The 21,131-nt window shown below is 43.9% G+C and overlaps 1 protein-coding gene across 2 annotated transcripts; it reads right to left on the bottom strand.

The window, feature by feature from the left end:
• Window positions 1-4,745: 4,745 nt before the first annotated feature.
• Window positions 4,746-19,943, bottom strand: MTG2 (mitochondrial ribosome associated GTPase 2). 2 transcript variants are annotated; one of them, XM_083507637.1, is made up of 7 exons: window positions 19,704-19,943; window positions 16,925-17,104; window positions 12,973-13,120; window positions 8,775-8,890; window positions 8,287-8,505; window positions 7,334-7,472; window positions 4,746-5,486 (listed from the first exon to the last, which is right to left on the bottom strand). In XM_083507637.1, the coding sequence occupies exons 2-7, from the start codon at window positions 17,096-17,098 to the stop codon at window positions 5,092-5,094; spliced, it is 1,191 nt and encodes a 396-aa protein (XP_083363763.1). In that variant the 5' UTR covers window positions 17,099-17,104; window positions 19,704-19,943; the 3' UTR covers window positions 4,746-5,091. The 2 variants fall into 2 exon arrangements, with proteins under 2 accessions (XP_083363763.1, XP_083363764.1); XM_083507638.1 differs by having other exon boundaries at window positions 19,700-19,785.
• Window positions 19,944-21,131: the final 1,188 nt, after the last annotated feature.

Raw genomic sequence — 21,131 nt, forward strand, 5'->3', positions numbered from 1 at the left:
AAGATGTTGAACTCCATTGAAGCAGACTCCATAGTATAGACTTCTGCTCTGTTCTTCCGCAGGATTCAGCTATTCTACCAAAGTCAGCAAAAACATTTCTATTTATTTGCAAAAGGCAGGTGTACCATGACCTTGCATCTTGGAAAAATGTGATCAAGAGAATACCGTATTTTTCGCACCATTGGACGCACCGGACAATAGGACGCACTTTGTTTTAGAGGGGGGAGAACAAGGGGAAAAAAATCTCCCCCTCTCTGCCCAGCGCCCCTTCAGTGAAGCGGCAGGAGGCGCTGCACAGAGAGGGGGAGAACTTTCCCCCTCTTGTTTTCCTGCTCTAAAACAAGGTGTCGTTTAAGGTGCGTTCAGGCGGCTACCTTGGAAGCCTGGAGAGCGAGAGGGGTCGGTGTGCACTGACCCCTCTCGCTCTCCAGGCTTCAGGTTCCTTTCGACCTGCTCTTTGGGGCTGGGGGGGGAAGCCCACCACCAGCCCCAAAGAGCAGGTCAGGGAGCAGCGGAAAGGCGCAGCGGAGAGGCTCCTGCCATAGCCACGCATCACCTCTCGAGCCAGGAGAGGGTCGCGGGGGTTGCTTTAGCCCCGCGAGCGCTCTCCCGGCTGGAGAGGTGACGCGCGGCTATGGCAGGAGCCTCTAAAGCTGCGTGTCACCTCTCCAGCTGGGAGAGGGTCGCGGGAGGCTGCTTTAGCCCCGCGCACGCTCTCCCGGCTGGGGAGGTGACGCGCTGCTATAGAGGCTCCTGCCATAGCCGCGCGTCACCTCCCCAGCCGGGAGAGCGCGCGCGGGGCTAAAGCAGCCCCCGCGACCCTCTCCCAGCTGGAGAGGTGACACGCAGCTACTGCAGGAGCCTCTATAGCCGCGCGTCACCTCCCCAGCCGGGAGAGCGCGCGCGGGGTGCTTCTTTAGCCCCGCGTGCGCTCTCCCGGCTGGAGAGGTGACGTGGGGCTGTAGAGGCTCTTGCCATAGCTGCGCTTCACCTCTCCAGCCGGGAGAGGGTCGCGGGGCTACGGCGTCTTCGCTCCATAGGACGCACACACATTTCCCCTTCATTTTTGAAGGGGAAAAAGTGCGTCCTATAGAGCGAAAAATACGGTAATTTGCAAGTACAGTGGTACCTCGGGTTAAGTACTTAATTCGTTCCAGAGGTCCGTTCTTAACCTGAAACTGTACTTAACCTGAAGCACCACTTTAGCTAATGGGGCCTCTGCTGCTGCCATGCCGCCGGAGCACGAATTCTGTTCTCATCCTGAAGCAAAGTTCTTAACCCGAGGTAATATTGCTGGGTTAGCGGAGTCTGTAACCTGAAGCGTATGTAGCCTGAGGTACCACTATCTTGCAAAAGCAGGATGCACAGATAGTCACTCGCGTGGATAACTTAAACAGATCTAAACAAATTTAGAACGAAACCTAAACTAAAAGTTGCAGCAACGTGAACTGTTCAAACACGTCCAGGCAAGTCTTGCAAGCAGAAATTGTACTGGGGTAGCAACTTACACCAATCATTAACATCAGCTTGGGGCAAGCCAATATTCCATGTAGAAAGACTCATTTGCTCCTGGGTTAAAACGTTACCCTTGGGCCATTTTTTATCCGACAATTGTGGGAACTTACTGTTCTTTGAGGTGACAATGCCCTTATAGGACAAAGAGAAACACTATCCTCTTCTTTAGTGCAGAAAATGTGCACCTGGGACTGAAAATTACCCTTGATCTGAGCTTGAAGTTATTAAAAAATAATAAGCAAGGTTCTAGCACAAAGGATATATTCACTGGCATTGCACTGGCTGTTCCCACTCTCTATCTTTTGGGTCTTGTTGGGCTTATCCACAATTACCGTACCTTTCCTCTGCTCATTCAACCTGTGACTGAGCATCCTTTATTTTTTTGCTCCTGAGTTTTCCCCATGAAAACTCACTGTGGACATTTGCTCCGACTGAGCACTAAAGAGCCGGGTTTTGTGGGGAAAGCTCAGGGCAACCCCCCCCCAAAAAAAACCCCACTCACTCAGACACAGAGCATTGAAAAGCAGGGCAGAAGGTTGTGAATAAGCCTTTAGTAAGAATAGTGTTTACATAGGTAAAACTGCACATATAGGATCCTTCCCATAGGACTGGAAGTGTTTCCTTATCCACTTTGTAAAAATAGGCTTTGCTTACGATCCCCACTGTAGATTGGGGATAGAGGGTTGTATCCAACAAATCACAAGGACTTAACCTTTTCCCTCTCCAAATCTGCTCTGGAGCTTGAGGGAAACCCCAGAACTGAAGGAATGCTGTGATCACCAATAGTCAGCATGGATTTCTGAAAAATAAGTCATGTCAGACTAACCTGATTTCGTTTTTTGACAGAATTACAAGCCTGGTAGATGAAGGGAACGCAGTGGATGTAGCCTACCTTGATTTCAGCAAGGCATTTGACAAGGTGCCCCATGATATTCTTGTAAAGAAGCTGGTAAAATGCGGTCTTGACTATGCTACCACTCAGTGGATTTGCAACTGGCTGACTGACCGAACCCAAAGGGTGCTCAATGGTTCCTCTTCATCCTGGAGAAGAGTGACTAGTGGGGTGCCACAGGGTTCTGTCTTGGGCCCGGTCTTATTCAACATCTTTATCAACGACTTGGATGATGGACTCAAGGGCATCCTGATCAAATTTGCAGATGACACCAAACTGGGAGGGGTGGCTAACACCCCAGAGGACAGGATCACACTTCAAAACGACCTTGACAGATTAGAGAACTGGGCCAAAACAAACAAGATGAATTTTAACAGGGAGAAATGTAAAGTATTGCACTTGGGCAAAAAAAATGAGAGGCACAAATACAAGATGGGTGACACCTGGCTTGAGAGCAGTACATGTGAAAAGGATCTAGGAGTCTTGGTTGACCACAAACTTGACATGAGCCAACAGTGTGACGCGGCAGCTAAAAAAGCCAATGCAATTCTGGGCTGCATCAACAGGAGTATAGCATCTAGATCAAGGGAAGTAATAGTGCCACTGTATTCTGCTCTGGTCAGACCTCACCTGGAGTACTGTGTCCAGTTCTGGGCACCACAATTCAAGAAGGATACTGACAAACTGGAACATGTCCAGAGGAGGGCAACCAAAATGGTCAAAGGCCTGGAAACGATGCCTTATGAGGAATGGCTAAGGGAGCTGGGCATGTTTAGCCTGGAGAAGAGGAGGTTAAGGGGTGATATGATAGCCATGTTCAAATATATAAAAGGATGTCACATAGAGGAGGGAGAAAGGTTGTTTTCTGCTGCTCCAGAGAAGCGGACACGGAGCAATGGATCCAAACTACAAGAAAGAAGATTCCACCTAAACATTAGGAAGAACTTCCTGACAGTAAGAGCTGTTCGACAGTGGAATTTGCTGGCAAGGAGTGTGGTGGAGTCTCCTACTTTGGAGGTCTTTAAGCAGAGGCTTGACAACCATATGTCAGGAGTGCTCTGATGGTGTTTCCTGCTTGGCAGGGGGTTGGACTCGATGGCCCTTGTGGTCTCTTCCAATTCTATGATTCTATGATTTGGGTGGTGGCTGGGCAGGGGGAGAGGAAGTCCTATTGAACTAAGGAGACAACTTCATTGGATACAAACTTTAGATTGGCATCATGATCCTGCTGCTTCCATAAAACGTATTTCAGTGAATGTGTGGTTTCTGTTGTAGACAGGGCTAGTATATACCAAACATAAATCAAAAATAACATGAAGATTAACAGTCCATGTGGCTTGCTGAAAAAGTTCACCATCATCACTGTCAATAAACCAGTTTTATAAACACAAAATGGTTAGCATTAATTGATGTGACATGGAAGAGCTGTTGGTGTGCATTTAAGGACATAATCAAAATACTGAGGCAACATCCCTAGCTCAAGAAAGATCCAAGCATTAATGCACTCTAGAAACAAACACGAGTAAATAAAGATTGCAGCTTCCTAGTGTACCATACTTAATGTACGCTGGAAGCATGTAATCCCTCTGAAAAAGATGGAGAAATTTCTGGCTTGCGTATGATATGTGCACATTCTGTTTTGTTTAAGGTAACATTTTAAGTGGTTGGTTGGGAAGGGATGCCTCTATTTGTGGAATGTGGATGATGGAATCACAAAAGCAGTCACATCACTAAAGAACAAGGTAACTTCAGAGGATACAGGAAGCTACCAAGTCTTTTGTTCATTAGAACATGGGGGCTAAATTAGATGTGGCATTTGTCACATAATTCACTCTTGCATAGTTGGGAATGCCCAAGGTGGATGCAGATTATGGCATCAGGGGAAGAGATCTTTAAATTTTTGCCCTGCTGGAGTCCTGACTGGAATCTAATTCTTCCCAAGACTATTTGCAATGGGCAGCAAACTCCCGCTACTGCCATCAGGTTTACAGGGTGTTTCTCCCTGAGCAGCACTTTCCCAATATGGTTCAAGCACCTTCATTCCTCTGCCATTTTCAGCTTTTAAGTTAACTATGCAAGAACAAACCATGCGACAAAGACCACACTAGTTTCTCTCTCCTCTGATGCAAATTAGACACTGATTTTTATTTATTTATTTTCTTACAGAGAGAAAAGCAAAGCAAATGATTCCAGTTCAGGCATCGATACCAAAATGAACACCACCACAATACGTTTTAATTAAGTCCAGGACACAAATTGGAATTTCAAGCTATTAAAAACAGGGAAATCAGCAGCTGTTGAAGGCACACACATGAAGTAAACAAAACATGTTTTAAAATTACTTTTACACAAGAGACATTCATGTAAATTTATTTAACACAGGCTCATGGAACTAATTTTTACATTTTTATCTAGAATTTCCTGGAAGCTAGACGGTTATTTCCCTTTACATTTCTAATTGAAGGCCGTAGGAAAATACTCATCTTGCTTGGCAATATTTATCTTTTTAGAAGCAGAGTTATCCACTGATTCTGCAAGCTTGGAACATTCTTCTAGAGAAGGTGGGGCGAAAGCTCTATGGTTAACTGCTCCAGGGAGACAGAGATTTATTCTGAAAGCAAAGTATTTTGCACCCACTCCACCCACTTTCCACCTAAATATGGCCAGAGGGTCCCTGTGGCCAGCTACCACTTGACGGGTGCATGGTTCTGTGCTTCTTCTGTTTTGACATACGCATCATATAGTTCTTTCAGGTGCAAAAACAACTCCTCCAGGTTTTCACCTGTCAAAGCAGACAATGGGATGACTTTCTGTTCTACTCGTTCCTTGAGGAGAGACAAATTGCTCTTTGATTGTGGAAGATCAAACTTATTTCCAATGATGGCATGAGGTCTCTTTGACAAGCCTTCTTCATACTGCTCTAGCTCATATTTTAAGTCTTGCAGCTGAGTCCAGGGCTCAGATACCGAGAGATCTAACACAAACAGAAGAAAGCGGCAACGTTCTATGTGCCTCAGGAAGGCTAAGCCCAGCCCCCTGTTTCGATGGGCCCCTTTTATTATCCCAGGGACATCGGCAACTACGGAAACAAAGCAGAACCCAGCAAAAACAATCATTAGTATTCTGGTCATTTGAGCATGGTCACACAAACGTCAGATTTTGCCTGCAAGACTAGAACCAGAAAGCAGCATCATTCAAGCACACAAAGAACTCCATCTGAAAATTCAGAATGGCAACAAGCAGCCAGCAGGCAGGAGTAGGAAGAGCTGTTATACATTTCCTCCTGAGCATCATACTACAGGGGTCCACAAATATCAGTGTGCCTTGTTGCTGTTTAGTCGTTTAGTCATGTCCAACTCTTTGTGACTCCATGGACCAGAGAACAACAGACACTCCTGTCTTCCACTGCCTCCCGCAGTTTGCTCAAACTCATGTTGGTAGCTTCGAGAACACTGCCAGCATTTATGTGTGCTTCCTATTCACTCTTACCCCTTTTCAGATCCTCTAGCATTTGCAGTGGGCTTTGGAGAGACGTGGGGATTTAATTAGTTTGCGCTACAGTATGAAGGAGGTAAGAAACAGCAATATATAACCAAGCCATGCCATTAGTGCAAGGACATCTGCCTGTGCAGCAGGACTTCCTCTCCTCTCCCCATGCGCGCCCCCCAAATGTTCTGGGGGTACCTCAACCCTCCACAGCAGGTTGGGTGACTGTTTGCTTGGAGAGGAATGGGAGAACTAACAAGACACCTTTGTTGGATACAGCCCCAAGAGTCTCCCCTGCTGTTTCTTACTTTTCCAAACTGCTTTGCAAGCCTAGAGGGCTTGCAAGGGAAGCATCGCTTTGCTTTATTCATGCTGGGGTTTGGATAAGATCAGAGACAGCGGAAAAACTGCAGCATTTGTGAGAGCTTGTTGGAGGCGGCTGACAAGCCATTGCACCTAACTGCCCAAGGCACATCCCTGGAGAATGGATTAGTGGATGCTTGCTCAAAGCAGATACTCATTCTTGTGCTTGGGGATTTGAAAGAAAATATTCTTGGCAACACCATTCAGTAGTTTCTATGTGAATAAAGCAGACCAATTAGAGATGACACAAGGCACTGTCTCTTCCAAAATGGTTAGCTTTAATACCACCCCATAGGAGTCCACAGATACTGTGGTTAGCTTGGTAGACAGCATCTATTTATCCTTGCTACCAACTCCCCCTTCCCCACTCTTTTTCAAGTCTTCAGGCATATGCAGAGGGGAAGAGGTAGTGCAGCAATGTGACTACTCGACCTTTGCTTATTTTGGCTTGTTAGATCCAGCTGGGGAAGGACTGACAAGGAGGGTCCAGGGTCGATTTTCCATGGGTAATTCCCAATTCATGCACACCCAATTCATCGGGCTGTAAAGCCTAAGCCTGCTTTCCCTTGCCAATGCCCAATCAGGAAAGTACTTCAAGGTTCCTGACTCCAATGGCATGATTTGGGCAAAGCAGCCTCATGAGCCAAATAAATAATAATAGTAATTTGAACCCCTGTTGTTTAGCCTGTAGACTAGAGTCACCCCACAAATATTGCGGGACTAATGTATTTATTACCAAACAGGAGACAAGTATCTTAATGTTGTCAAGTCTCTTAGCTGTGCTATGATTAGCTCTGTTCTTACCTTGTTTTCTTTTAATAATTGTTTTAAGGGAGGCTGTGATTTTGTATTTAGGCCAGCAGATCACAGTAAGCACAGGACTGCCAAAAGAAGTATGGGGTATTTGTTCTACCGCCCTACATCCGAAGATCGCAAGCCAGTTGACAATAGAAATACACAAAAATATACACCATGTGACTATGATACACAATTTTCTTTTTGCTCTTTCAATAGGAAATGCGATGGAAGCTCAATAAAAATATTAAGCACTTGAAATGAAGTCTTATAAAAACATACCTGCAACTTGCTCATAGTTTTCATAGTGAACAATGCCTACATGTGGATTTAAGGTTGTGAATGGGTAAGAAGCCACTGCTGGTTTTGCATTGGAGATGGCTCGTAACAGCGAAGACTTCCCAGCGTTAGGGAATCCTACCTGGAATAAAGAGCCCAATCTGGGTTATTTAGAAGGCAGGTCTCTAGCCACACTGTTCAGACACATCACTGTTTGGCTGAAGCTAGAACATTGCATTTTATATATAGGTGCGCATAGACAGGGTTTGTGAAAATGCTGCACCCACATGCTTCACCATGATACGTGTTGTTCATAATGGCTAGACAAGGTGAGCCCAGGTTTTCCAGTTGTTGCTACCATGAACATCATCAGTCTCCAAGTCAAGAGATCCAATCAGGAAAGCACATGCACACATACCAGTACAAATCAAAGAACTACATTTTTAAAGTCACATCTCCCTCACTCCACATTATGGGTAAAGGTATTAAAAAAAAAGGTAAAGGACCCCTGGACAGTTAAGTCCAGTCAAAGGTGACTATGGGGTTGTGGCACTCATCTCGCTTTCAGGCTGAGGGAGCAGGCGTTTGTCCACAGACAGTTTTCCGGGTCATGTGGCCAGCATGACTAAACCACTTCTGGCGCAACAGAACACCGTGACGGAAACCAGAGCACATGGAAACACCGTTTACCTTCACCCCGCAGCAGTACCTATTTATCTACTTGCACTGGCGTGCTTTCAAACTGCTAGGTTGGCAGGAGCTGGGACAGAGAAATGGGAGCTCACCCCATCATGAGGATTTGAGCCGCCAGCCTTCTGATCGGCAAGCCCAAGAGGCTCAGTGGTTTAGACCACAGCGCCTCCTGCACCCCTCCACATTATGGAGCTATTTCTAACTAAACAATGAAGGTTTGTTCCTCCAGGGTCAAAGGTTCTACCGAAAAAAGGCAGACTCACCATCCCTGCATGGGCCATGGTTTTAAGCTCCAAATGGAGAATTTTTTCTTGACCTGGTTCACCCTTAGTAGCAGTTGTTGGCGCTCGATTGTCATTGGCCAGAAAGAAACGGTTGCCTTTCCCTCCAGCTCCACCATAGGCTGCAACATACTCCTCACCATGATGGTTGAGATCAGCCACAATTGTACAGTCCTCTTTAACCACTGTACCAATGGGAACCTTGAAAGTAAAAAGAAAGTTAAGCAAAGCAAAGCAAAGATGACCATTTGCAATGCGCTGCAATTTGCTTATGCCTGAGTGCAAGCAGAGATCCAAATTGTCCCAGGAAGCTCTCTGAGCTCGATCACATGGATGAAGTATGCCTGTAAGCGTTTAAAAGGCTGAAAATTAGAGAAGTAAATTGTGTTATGGGGCAGCAAACGAAGACAATTACTTTAATTTTAAGTTTTATACATTTCATTATTTTTTTTAAAACGTTAGCTGCTTACCTTAACATAGATAGTTTTACCAGCAGCTCCATAACAGTTTTTGCTCCCTCCATTTACTCCATTGAAACCTCGATAGAGTGAGAGAAGAGAAGCCAAGGATCTGACTTGCTTATCCACTGTAAAGCAAGATTCAAAATGTCTGAAGTGTACAGTACTCCTATTAGATCAATTTTCTTGTCTGCATATGCAAATCAAGTGATTCCAAGATGAGGACACATTATTAATGTCAGAGAATGTTGTGTCTGCTCTACCCAGCAGAGGACACTGGAACAAAGCAATACTAGGAGTGATCAGGTGTTCTTACTGCTCGCCTGCCTAAACCATATTAGAATGCTAACAGCGTATTAATGTACATTAAAATGTTTTTGAAAGCGATGTCTTTCAGAAGGTAACTTCGCTTGTGATCACCAAACCAAAATATTTCAATGATCTTAGGAAGTCAACTTGAAAATGCCAAAAAATTAAAAAAATAAAAATTGTTTCACACCTTGTTCTACACACTTTGTTTTCAGTACAGTGGTACCTCGCAAGACGAATGCCTCGCAAGATGGAAAACCCGCAAGACGAAAGGGTTTTCTGTTTTGGAGGCGCTTCGCAAGACGAATTTCCCTATGGGCTTGCATCGCAAGACGAAAGCCCATAGGGAAATGCTGGCGGTCGGGAGCAAAGACTTTCGCCCACAGCCGGCCTTCAGAAGAGGACCTCTTCTGAAGGCCGGCGGGGGGCAAAAGTCTTTGCTCCCCCCCGCCTGCCTTCCCCCCCGCCTGCCCCGGGCGATCTTAAAATGCTGGCGGGCGGGAGCAAAGCGTTCGCTGCCGACCCCCAGCATTTTAAAATCTCCCCGGGACAGCAGAGAAGTCTCTGCTGTCCCGGGGAGATTTTTAAATGCTGGGGGTCGGCAGCGAACGCTTCGCTCCCAACCCCCAGCATTTTAAAATCTCCCCGGGACAGCGGAGGCTTCGCTCCCGCCCGCCAGCATTTTAAAATCGCCCCGGGACAGCAGGGGCTTTTAAAATGCTGGCGGTCGGCAGCAAAGCCCTCCTGTCCCCGGTGCTTGCGGGGCAGGAGGTGGGAAGAAGGGCTTTTCTTCCCAGCGCCAGCCTTCAGAACAGCCTTCTGAAGGCTGGGGGTGGGAAGAAAAGCCCTTGTTCCCCCCCCCCAGCCTTCAGAAGAGGTCGGGGGACAGACTGTCCCCGGACCTGGTCTGAAGGCGGTTTCCCTAGGAACGCATTAATTGATTTTCAATGCATTCCTATGGGAAACCGTGCTTCGCAAGACGAAAAACTCGCAAGAAGAAAAAACTTGCGGAACGAATTAATTTCGTCTTGCGAGGCACCACTGTAGTTAAAAACTGCCAAAATTCATTAATCCATTCTGTCGACAATAAGCACACTTTGCTTCATTATCTTATTTTGGCTAGCTTAGATTATTGTAATTCTCTATTCCCATTTTAAGCATCCTAGTCTATCTTGAATTCTGCCACCCAAGTTCGGCTTTTTTTCTTGTATTCCCCCCCCCCACCGCATACAAATATATTATTATTATTTATTATACTTATATACCACCCTTCATCCAAAGCTCACAAGGTGGTTTACAGTATAAAACACAGGCATCATGTTCCTTTTCTTTGGATTACCTTATGGTGGTAATGTTACCATATTATGCTAAATTTCAGGTAGCATCTTGGATCAAATGGATCAAATGATCCCACCATTCAAGTAGAAGGCACTTCTAAGTGTAGTAAATCTCTGTGAGCTGCCTTGATCCTGGATCTAGAGGAGGGATAAAGAACCTCTGGTTCTCCAAAATGTTGCTGGAGTCCAGTTCCCATCAATCCCAGCCAGCACGGCCAGTGGTCAGGGATGATGGAAGTTGTAGTTGTAGTACAGAAACACTTGGAAGATAGTAAATTTCTCATCCCCGCTCTTGAGGGTCAGCAGAATGGGTGAAATGAACAAGCCCTCATGAGCACAAGCAAATTCTGCTTGACTTATAGGATCTTTGTATCAAAATTTGTGTTTTTTGTTCCGCCCCCCCCCCTTTTTCTCCAATTCATCTTCTTGATTATTTGTGTCCTCTTGATAATTTGTGTTCTCTTCTTTGATAAGTCTCATACATTTCCTTCTGCTTTGTACTTTTCTGCTCTTTCCTCTTTTTACTTCTTTTAATGGAATTCATTGCCAGCCTATAGCTGGTTAATTCATTCTTATTTCCTTACTTAAATATGGCTCACAGATTAAAGCGATAACAGAGTTATTATGGTTTACATTTTTACATTCTCCTTCTCTTCCTCTAGTTTCAACTATGTGTCTTTTTTGTCTATACTGTATGAGAAAACAAGCTATTTAGGCACAGACCTGTTTCTGTTTGTCCTCAATACCACACCTAGTCTTTTTAGGTGCTCAAATAATAATTATTATTATTACTGCAGCTAAGCTGCTTAAGACAGTACTTTGCAAAAGATGGAACTGTGATTACCATGTACTTTGTATATAAGGAGCTTAAGAAAGTTTCTGGAATGCAAGTTAAGATACAAAAAACCCCAGTGCCACAAAATAACCACCAAACATTTTACAGCTACTGATGCATTCGGTAAAGAGGTTCAAGCTATGTGTTTGTGAAGAATGGCTCTTCACGTGGAAGAGAGCATGTTCAATCTAAAATAGATTTCCTTTCATTGTATTGGAATTACCTTTTCAAAGCTGCAATTTCAGCACAATTACTGAGCAGAAAATATACAGGAATTGCGCTATCACCTAATGTAGAGCTTGTCAAATGAGCAAAAGCATTACACAACTAGCACTGTGCCCATGCAGCCACTGACAGCTTAGTCTAGGCATGCTGTGGGTATAGGAGTTTGAACATTCAGCAGCAAGCTTGGAAAAGAATGCAATCATATGCACACTTAGATGGGTGCAAGCCCCAGTGAACACAGTGAAGCCTACTTAAGTGTAGGAATGCATAGAACAGAGCTGCATTAGGGCAGAACTCTCAGGATGACTTCGGTGTGCAATACTTGAGCAATCCAATCAAAGTTTGATCTGTTTAAGCACCATTCCGATCAATGGAGCATAAGCACACATACTTATATTCTAGTGGAGGCTGGACTGATTTATACATTATGAATGCCATAGATGGAAGATACTTTTACGCAGCAAGTCTGTGTGTATGTAAATTTCTATGCAACTTCTATGCAACTTATATACAGCATAGAAGTGCCCCTGTTAGACAATTCGAGTTACAAGAAAGGAGATTCCAGCTAAACATTAGGAAGAACTTTCTGACAGCAAGAGCTGTTTGACAGTGGAACAGACTCCCGTGGAAGGTGGTGAGCTCTCCTTCACTGGAGGTTTATTAAGCAGAGGTTGGATAGCCATCTGTCATGGATGCTTAAGTTAGGATGCCTGCACTGCAGGGGGTTGTTCTGGATGATCCTTGAGAACCCTTCCAAGTCTACAATTTAATGGAACACCACTGGGTGCAAGCAATTAATCTGCCCATGTTTATTCTGGGCATCCACCAGTATAGGAGCTGCCTCTTCTTTCAGAGAATTTCTGCCTTGTGGAACACAGGTGCTAATATGCAGTTTCAAGGCTGTTTCTAAGCACCTTTGGTAAGCACTCTCAATAAGGTTTTTCTATTCCACTTAGGTCATTATGCCACTCTCATCACCACAATGCTGAAGCACAATCCATAAATATGTTATAAGTGTGTTATATAAGTGTATTATTATGGTAGCTTTTGGCTTCAAGAGGGAAAATGGTATCGGCTTTCATGCATAAAAGCAAGGTCAGAGAGATGTGCTTTCTATTATTTCCAGAGAGTGAACCCTTCTAGTATCTCTACAGCATATGCACATAATTCATGTCAAGTTGTCAACTAGCTGGATCCTCTCTTCTTTACAGTGATTCATCCCAAATCAGCTGAGCTATACATAAAATGCTTTCTCGTTTTTGGAAAACTATTTTTAGATTAATTTCAGGCTGGTCCAGTTATATACTGCTTTTTGTTAAATGTAAAACATTATGTTGGATTTTGAGTTTTACATTACTTGCATTGAAATTATTTTATGTATTGCATTCTATTTTAATTATTTTATTGGTTTTTGTAAACTGCCCAAAGAACTTTGGTTGAAGGGCAGTCTAGAAACAAAATAAACAAACGTATCAAGATTTGTGCAAGAGATATTATCTCTTACCTTTCAGTATAATGTCTCCCCCATCTCCTCCATCTCCACCATCAGGACCTCCATATATTTTTCTAGGCTCACTGTGGAAACAGCTGATACCATCACCTCCTTTGCCTCCTACCACATATACCCTTCGATGATCTACAAAGTATCGGGTCTGAAATAGGGAGAAACACTAGTTAGAAAAGCAAATCAGGACATTTAAGAAATTTTCAATTCTAAGCCTACTAGGAATTAAATTTCCATTTGATAAGCGAGAGGCATTTAAAGTCTACTAGGAATTAAATTTCCATTTGATAAGAGAGAGAGAGATGCATATTGCATTTAAGGTACCAGCCAGATAAATTTATCTGGCATTTATTACCTAGCAAAAATTCTTATACTCAAGGCCACAGACTGGGATAGGTATATTCTGGAGGACTGATCCATCCCTTGGATGTTTTCGACATTTCTCAGAATTCTATCAGTTCTTCAGTAAAAAGGAAACTTGATTCCACATTCCAGTGTTCTGGGCAATTATTGCAAAGGCACTAGTATGGCCAACAAGCAATTATGCATCTATTTCGTATAGTGACCAATGAAGGAAAAGGGGGCAGATTTTCCGTACTAGTATATTATGTTTTCCATGAAATAGCTCTTGAAAAGCACTGATTCAATTGGTTCAAAATGCCATTGCCAGACTGTTTGGCACTGTCCAGCCACAGCAGGTTCCGCTGTTGTTTGAAGTGGTCATACATTTCTTTTCATTCAAATTGCTCATTTTCACCTTTAAAGTCCTAAATAGCTAGGACTTTCCCTCCTGCAGCTCTCCTTATGCACTCTAACAAACCCTGATGGTACTACCCTGGTTTCTCCTGCTGAATGAGAAGCCATATGAAGGATTTGGTATTTTATTATGCAAGACACTTTACAGGGAAATACAGTGGTGCCCCGCAAGACGAATGCCTCGCAAGACGGAAAACCCGCTAGACGAAAGGGTTTTCCGTTTTTGAGTTGCTTCGCAGGACGAATTTCCCTATGGGCTTGCTTTGCAAGACGGAAATGTCTTGCGAGTCTTGAGATTTTTTTCCGCTTTCCCCCCCTTTTTCTAAGCTGCTAAGCCGCTAATAGCCTTTTAGCAGCTAAGCCGCTAAGCCTTTAATAGCCGCTAAACCGCTAATAGCGCTAATCCGCTAATAGGGTTGCTTCGCAAGACGAAAAAACCGCTAGACGAAGACACTCGCGGAATGGATTAATTTCATCTTGCGAGGCACCACTGTACACCTGGCCCCTTCTTCATTTTCATTCCAAGTAAAGTGGGAAGGTCTATAAGGTCAGGGCTTTGCATGCAAAAGGCCCCAGGTCCAGTTCCTGGCATCTCTAAGTTGGGCCTGTCATTGAAGAAAGAATACCAAAAGAGGTGAACAAATGCTCTGACTTGATAGAAGACAGCTTCCTATATTCCTAGTTGCACTCAATCCCCATTTCTCAAGGGTATTCTTTTTCAACTTATGATCAGAAGCCGGGAGCAAATACAGCAGGCAGTCCTCCTTCTCATACAGTGCCTCTTGTCAGGATACAAAGTGCTTCACTGTTATCTAGTTTATTCCAAGGCAGCGGCATTCAGTTTGTTCAGGGACCCTTGGAGACTTATCAGGGGCTCCTCTGCGAAAGGACTGACAATGACAGGTAAGTTTGCCTTAAAGAGAACTTGCTCACTGTTAGTGGACCTTGCCCTGCAATGCAGTGCTGCAAGGTAGAGGTGGGCATGTTCAAAAGGGCCCTCTTGTGCTGCCAACAAGACCCAACAAGTTTGGACCAGTGGCCTGCCTGAACCACGTAGGCATCCAGAACATGTCCCCAAATGCTCTATGGTAGGTTGGAGATCCACGGCAGACATGAAAAGCTTCCTCAACAGAGGCTGATGTGGAAAGTGCTCCCTGAGGTTACAGAGCTCAAAATACAGTAATGTATCTGAACCATGAAAGGGGCAGAGGGAGGAAACGGTTAATTTATTGTAGTGTTCTCTAACACAACCCAGGTATGCTGTAAAAACAGCATTCAGCATTTAAAGGACATATTTATCTAGCATTTTCCCCTTCTTGGAGGAGAAAAGCTGTAGCTATCCCAACAGCAATCTCACTGGCAATCTCACAGTTACAATTCATTTTTTATTTCACTTTTCAATGCTTCTTCTTGCTGTAATATAGCCAAGTAATTGCTATGTTTCCTGGGAGTTTTTAAAAAAATATAATCTATGAATCAGTACAGAATTACTGGTAATATCTTAAGTCTTGTGATAACACCAAAAACTATAGCTCGTTTTTTAAAGCACAAGCAGCTGGAAGGGAATTGATTGCCACAAACATGGCCAGTTAGGCAAATGCTGTAGAGAAAGGTTCAGGATATTGAAAATAACGCAGGGTGAGTGCCTGGGCAAAATGCGGATGGCCAGCTGTGTGCTTAAGTTGTGACAATATTTGAGGAAAAGAACATTTTCTGAATTGACATAGCATCACCAAGTGGTTAAAACAGCAAACTGCTGCCTTAAATTACTCAAAAGCAGCACAATAGTTGCCCTTTCTCTGTGGTTTGTTGCTAACAGGATTTATAGCTTGCAATCTCAAACACATTGCAAATTAAGTTGAACAAAAGAGCCCTTTCATCAACAGAGAGGATTATGCAGCCATCTTTTTCACAAGATGAGTTTGTGATCTCACGATAAATAGCCACATTATGTACTCTAGTAACCTTAGTTATCAAACGTATCTTCAGCTTGTGAGCTGATCAGTACTTGACAGAGGCAGTTCTGAGCACAGACTATCTCATGATTTGGCCAGGGGTTCATGCACAAAAAGCAGGATGCGCAGGGCTATCCACCATTATATAACTGAAAAATCTACTTGAAGAGGAAAAATGACTGGCACATCTGCATTTTTAACACAAACTTGCCATGTAAATATGAAGTTCCTATTATTATTATTAAATTTGTATATTAAATTAAGGCCAAATACAATCTAAATCTTACACAAGTACTTAATGCACAACCTCGCAGTACAGAAACAAACAGAATTAGCAAGATATGAACACACAGCTTATTATTAGTCATTTGATAAAAGAAGAATTTTTGTTAAGGTCAGTGGACTATGGCCCCAACAATTGTCAGAATTCTTGCAGCTGAATTCTAACTAACAAGAGGCTTCAAAGCCATTTTGCAGCCCCGCTAAAAGCCAAATAACGAAGTGACATTGAGACCCCTTATTTTTACATGTATGCACAAGAGCAAGTATGATACAGTAAACAAAGCACTGAACTTGGAATGGAGAGACATATGTTCATCAAATCCTGCTCATCCTTGCAACCAGCTGACTGTACCACTTCCCATCCTAAACTCTCTCATAAGATGGCTGTCAGGATAAGAAGGAAGTGGTGGCAGGGAGAAACTACGTATGGTGCCTGGTACTCCTGGGAGAATGGGAGTGGGGAAATGGAAATTTAGTAAATAAACAAAGATAACACACAGTTCCTTCCTCTATATCTTTACTTAGGAAAGTAAAGATTGCAGCCTTTTTCAACCTGTATATAGGATTACTTCTATGATCATGTAAGTCAGGATGTCTGCATCCTAAAAAAACTTGCATGCAACATTCCTATAAATTGTAACACAATTTAAAGAAACAAAGTAGACATTGCTAAAGGGTTTTCAAACAGTATTTCAGCCTTATCATCCTGTAATCTTCACATGAAAAGGATGCAAGAAATAAAAATGCCAGAGTTCTTACCAAATGCTTACTAATAAATGTTTAGCTTAATGTTTTCTGTTTTTGTATTATGTCTTAAATTTACAAAGGCTTTTAAATCAATGTGTTATAGGAAAGTGGAAGTCAGGGAACTCCAAAAGCAAGTAAGAGAAGACAAGAAATATATTGCAGTACCACTAAATTTAATTTGCAGCTAAACTGAATATTTTTCAAGACTTTACCAGCTTCTTTTCTGAAAGGTCTCTTTTATGTCCCCGTCGCCGAGACTTGGAACACCTTGTGCAGGTTGTGCTAAGATTCCTGTGCCAGCTCTTCTGAAGTAGGTAACTCTGTATGAGTGAATGTGTCACTCTCCATTGGCTTTCCAACCAAGCTCTGATGGGTATTTGTTGCATATTTGCCTATCAAGGGAGAAAAACAGTGCTGCCGAGATCAAGACATACTAAAAAGCAAACACTGAGAAAACAAGAAGCGCCAATGTATCAAAACTGAACACAAATTCCTTCTTGAAAAGACCAATTATGCACAGCTGCTTCCACTTCTGAGTTGCAGTGGTTGTGAAAGGGCTGGAAAATCAAGTACACTTAACTCTGATGAATTGCTGCCCTCACAAGAGCATTCTCAGAAACACTTTTGTTATTGCAGAACTCCCCCAGATCAGTCCTGCTATTCTTTGTAGATAATAAAGGTCCCTCAGTCATCAAAACACTTATCCTTGCGCATCCCACATTTGCAGAATCAAACTGGCATGTTGAGAATATGGAACAAATGCAGTCAAACTTTGTTAAGTGATAGCACAACTGTATGGTTATTTTAACTTTTACAATATAAAATCAAGTCTCCAACATTCTGTCACACTTAAGCACAATTAAGAATCAGAACCCAGAATGCAACAATTCAGATGAAGGGGTAGGCTTGATTCAGTGATAGGAAGCAGGTTAATCCCTCTCTTTCCTTGGAGGTTTTTAAGATGAGGTTGGTTGGCCATCTGTCATAAATGCTTTTCTTGAGATTCCTGCATGGCAGGTGGTTGGACTAAATGATCCCTGTGGTCCCTTCCAATTTTACAATTCAGTAGTACAGTTTAACTGTATTCATTTACCTTCTCTGATATAAGAAAATAACTATCACTCAGTCCCGTGGGCATGTGTAAAAGATCTCCACTTAGGGACACTTTCGAAGCAAGGGCAAAACAAGCACTCCAACAGAGCGGCACAACAGTGATACTAGGAGGGTGCAATGGACTGCAGTTCGCACCAACACAATGCACCAGCTTCCTGGTATGTGCCCTGTTGTTGCTTATAGGCAGAAGACAGTTTACCACAGTGCAAGCACACTAGCAAGAGCACCAGATTGCTTCTTCACCAGATTGTTTGGTGTTTTACTATGTTTTCATATATGCTGTAAGCCACCTAGAGTGGCTGGGAAAACCCAGCCTGATGGGCGAGGTATAAATAATAAAATTATTATTACTGTATTACTATTATTATTATTATTATTATTGCTGCTGTTGTTGTTATTCTAGTTAGTATATTTAGCACATTTATATCTTCCTTTTTCTTCCAGCACAAAACCCAAGACATGGAGTTCTCAGATGGTCACCTTTCGCAAGTGCTGACCATACCCAGGCTTGATTGGCTTCAGCAGTTACCGCACAATGTTTTGTGTTGTGAACAGCCACATAACGTGGCAAGGACCAGTAGAATGAAAAAACAAGTTAGGCTGCCAACCTATAGTAACTTGGCCAATAGCAAGCCCAACTGAAGACAGTGGGAGATTATTTCTGAGTAAACACATGCAGGAGTGCACTGTTAGCCATCCTGGTGGGATAGGAGTGTCTGAGACTACTAACCAGAATGATAAACACAGCACACACCTATTTTATTTTTATTGTGTGTTTTAATTATGGATTTAATTCACACTTGTAAACCGCCTATTATGGCATTAAGCTGATTAAACAGCAACAAGTCTTAGGACTAAAGCCTAGCCACAGTAGTTAATGCGCTGGCTGCTTCAAAACTGGATTACTGCAACGCGCTCTGTGTGGAGCTTCCCTTGTGCATGATCTGGAAGCTGCAATTAGTGCAGAATTCAGTGGCACAATTGCTGGCGGAAGTGAGGCCTTGTCACCTGTGCTCAGAGACCTGCACTGGTTGCCGGTTTGCTACTGGGCCAGGTCCAAGGGGCTGGTATTAGCATACAAAGCCCATAACAACTTGGGACCAGCATAGCTACGATATCGCCTTACCGTACATGCACCCACTCAGCTGCTTCGATCGGATCAGAATTGGCACTTACAGATGGCACCACACAACATCCGCAGCACATCTGCGTGAAAAGCTCAGGATCGTTCCATGTGGGAGCACCTGCACTTTGGGACACCCTGCACAATTGGAATCAAATCAACAACTGCACTCTTTTTCAGTGCGCTCTTCTGTTTAGACAAGCCTACCAGGATGCTTAAAGAGAGCTGAGGTCATTTTCACCTGATTTGGCATTTTTAACCTCTGCGTGTTAAAGCAGCACTGTGAATCTTTCTCGGTCTTATGTTTGTTTGTTTAATCTTTTTGTAACCACTCTGGGGTGCTGGTTTCTTTTCTTTCCTTAACATTAAAGAAAAATAAAATTAATTTAAAATAAATACATACTGCAGCAGCAGCAGCTCCCCCAGCCTGCCCAGCACATTTTCTGAGGCAAATATCTAGATGCCCATGGACTTTTTCTTGTTTTCCACAGAAGGCCGGCCCCCCCTCAGCTCAACCGCCTTTCTCACTGACACACACGCAGCGCATCTCGCTCCCCACTTCTCCGCCCTCCATATATATTCACATATATACATATATGTATGAATGAGATATATATATATCCCTCTCACACCCAATGATTTTATCGTGTTTTCTTCTCGTTTTTAGGCACCCAGGGTTTTTTTTTTGTACGGTTTGTTTGTAAAAGAAGAAGAAACGGCATACGCGTAAATTAAAAAAAAAAAGTCTCACCCACCCCAAGCTTTTATCCTAGCTCCGCCATTTTCTGACAGGCTTTGCCCATCCGCGGGTTCAGCATCACACGCCTGACGTCACAGCCGCGCGCCGCGGGCGCGGAAAGAGAAAGCGGTGGCGAGGGCGGGTCGGGGCAGCAAAGACGTCCGCCACCCCTTTCGCTGCCTCGCGCCAAGCAGCTGTCGCGCAGACGCAGTTCTAGTGCCTGCTAGGCGCTGGAAGCGGCGGCCGCAGGGCTGCATGTGCGCCTGCGCACCTGCCGGGGCTGGCGGTTCAAGCGTTGCGTAGCGCCGCTTCACTCCCCCTCCCCCTCCTTTTATTCACCGCAGACGTTATCGAACGGGATTGGTGGGAAGGGTTCGCGGGGTTGTGATTGGCTGATGTGGCGATAGAGGCGGGAGAAGCCGGAGTTGAATTGGCCGTTGGGCGGCGAGGGACAAGAGCAGCACCTGAGGTAGTTCCACGTTTGGGCCTGTCAGTATTTTCTCCTGAAAAGGCTCCTCCGTCGCTTCGACGACCTACAGTTATGCAGGCGGAACTTCATAGGGCCATTAAATATAACTGAGCATATAATTGATAACTATTTTTTTTTATTTTTTACACATTGACACATTATATATTTATTTATATCATGCCTTTTTCCCTCATGAAACTCAGGGTGACTTACAACGTGAACTCCATGGTTCTATGAAATACAACCAAAACGGCACAGCACCAGCCCTTTCCATTTCAAAGCAGCCATAGTTCCCAAGGACCTTTCATTAAAAGCCTGACCACAAACTTGACATGAGCCAACAGTGTGACGCGGCAGCTAAAAAAGCCAATGCAATTCTGAGCTGCATCAATAGGAGTATAGCATCTAGATCAAGGGAAGTAATAGTGCCACTGTATTCTGCTCTGGTCAGACCTCACCTGGAGTACTGTGTCCAGTTCTGGGCACCACAGTTCAAGAAGGACACTGACAAACTGGAACGTGTCCAGAGGAGGGCAACCAAAATGGTCAAAGGCCTGGAAACGATGCCTTATGAGGAACGGCTAAGGGAGCTGGGCATGTTTAGCCTGGAGAAGAGGAGGTTAAGGGGTGGTATGATAGCCATGTTCAAATATATAAAAGGATGTCACATAGAGGAGGGAGAAAGGTTGTTTTCTGCTGCTCCAGAGAAGCGGACACAGAGCAATGGATCCAAACTACAAGAAAGAAGATTCCACCTAAACATTAGGAAGAACTTCCTGACAGTAAGAGCTGTTCGACAGTGGGATTTGCTGCCAAGGAGTGTGGTGGAGTCTCCTTTTTTGGAGGTCTTTAAGCAGAGGCTTGACAACCATATGTCAGGAGTGTTCTGATGGTGTTTCCTGCTTGGCAGGGGGTTGGACTCGATGGCCCTTGTGGTCTCTTCCAACTCTATGATTCTATGATTCTATGAAAAGC

This window comes from Podarcis liolepis, assembly GCF_965112155.1.
Source record: "Podarcis liolepis genome assembly, chromosome: 6".
Taxonomy (NCBI): domain Eukaryota; kingdom Metazoa; phylum Chordata; class Lepidosauria; order Squamata; family Lacertidae; genus Podarcis; species Podarcis liolepis.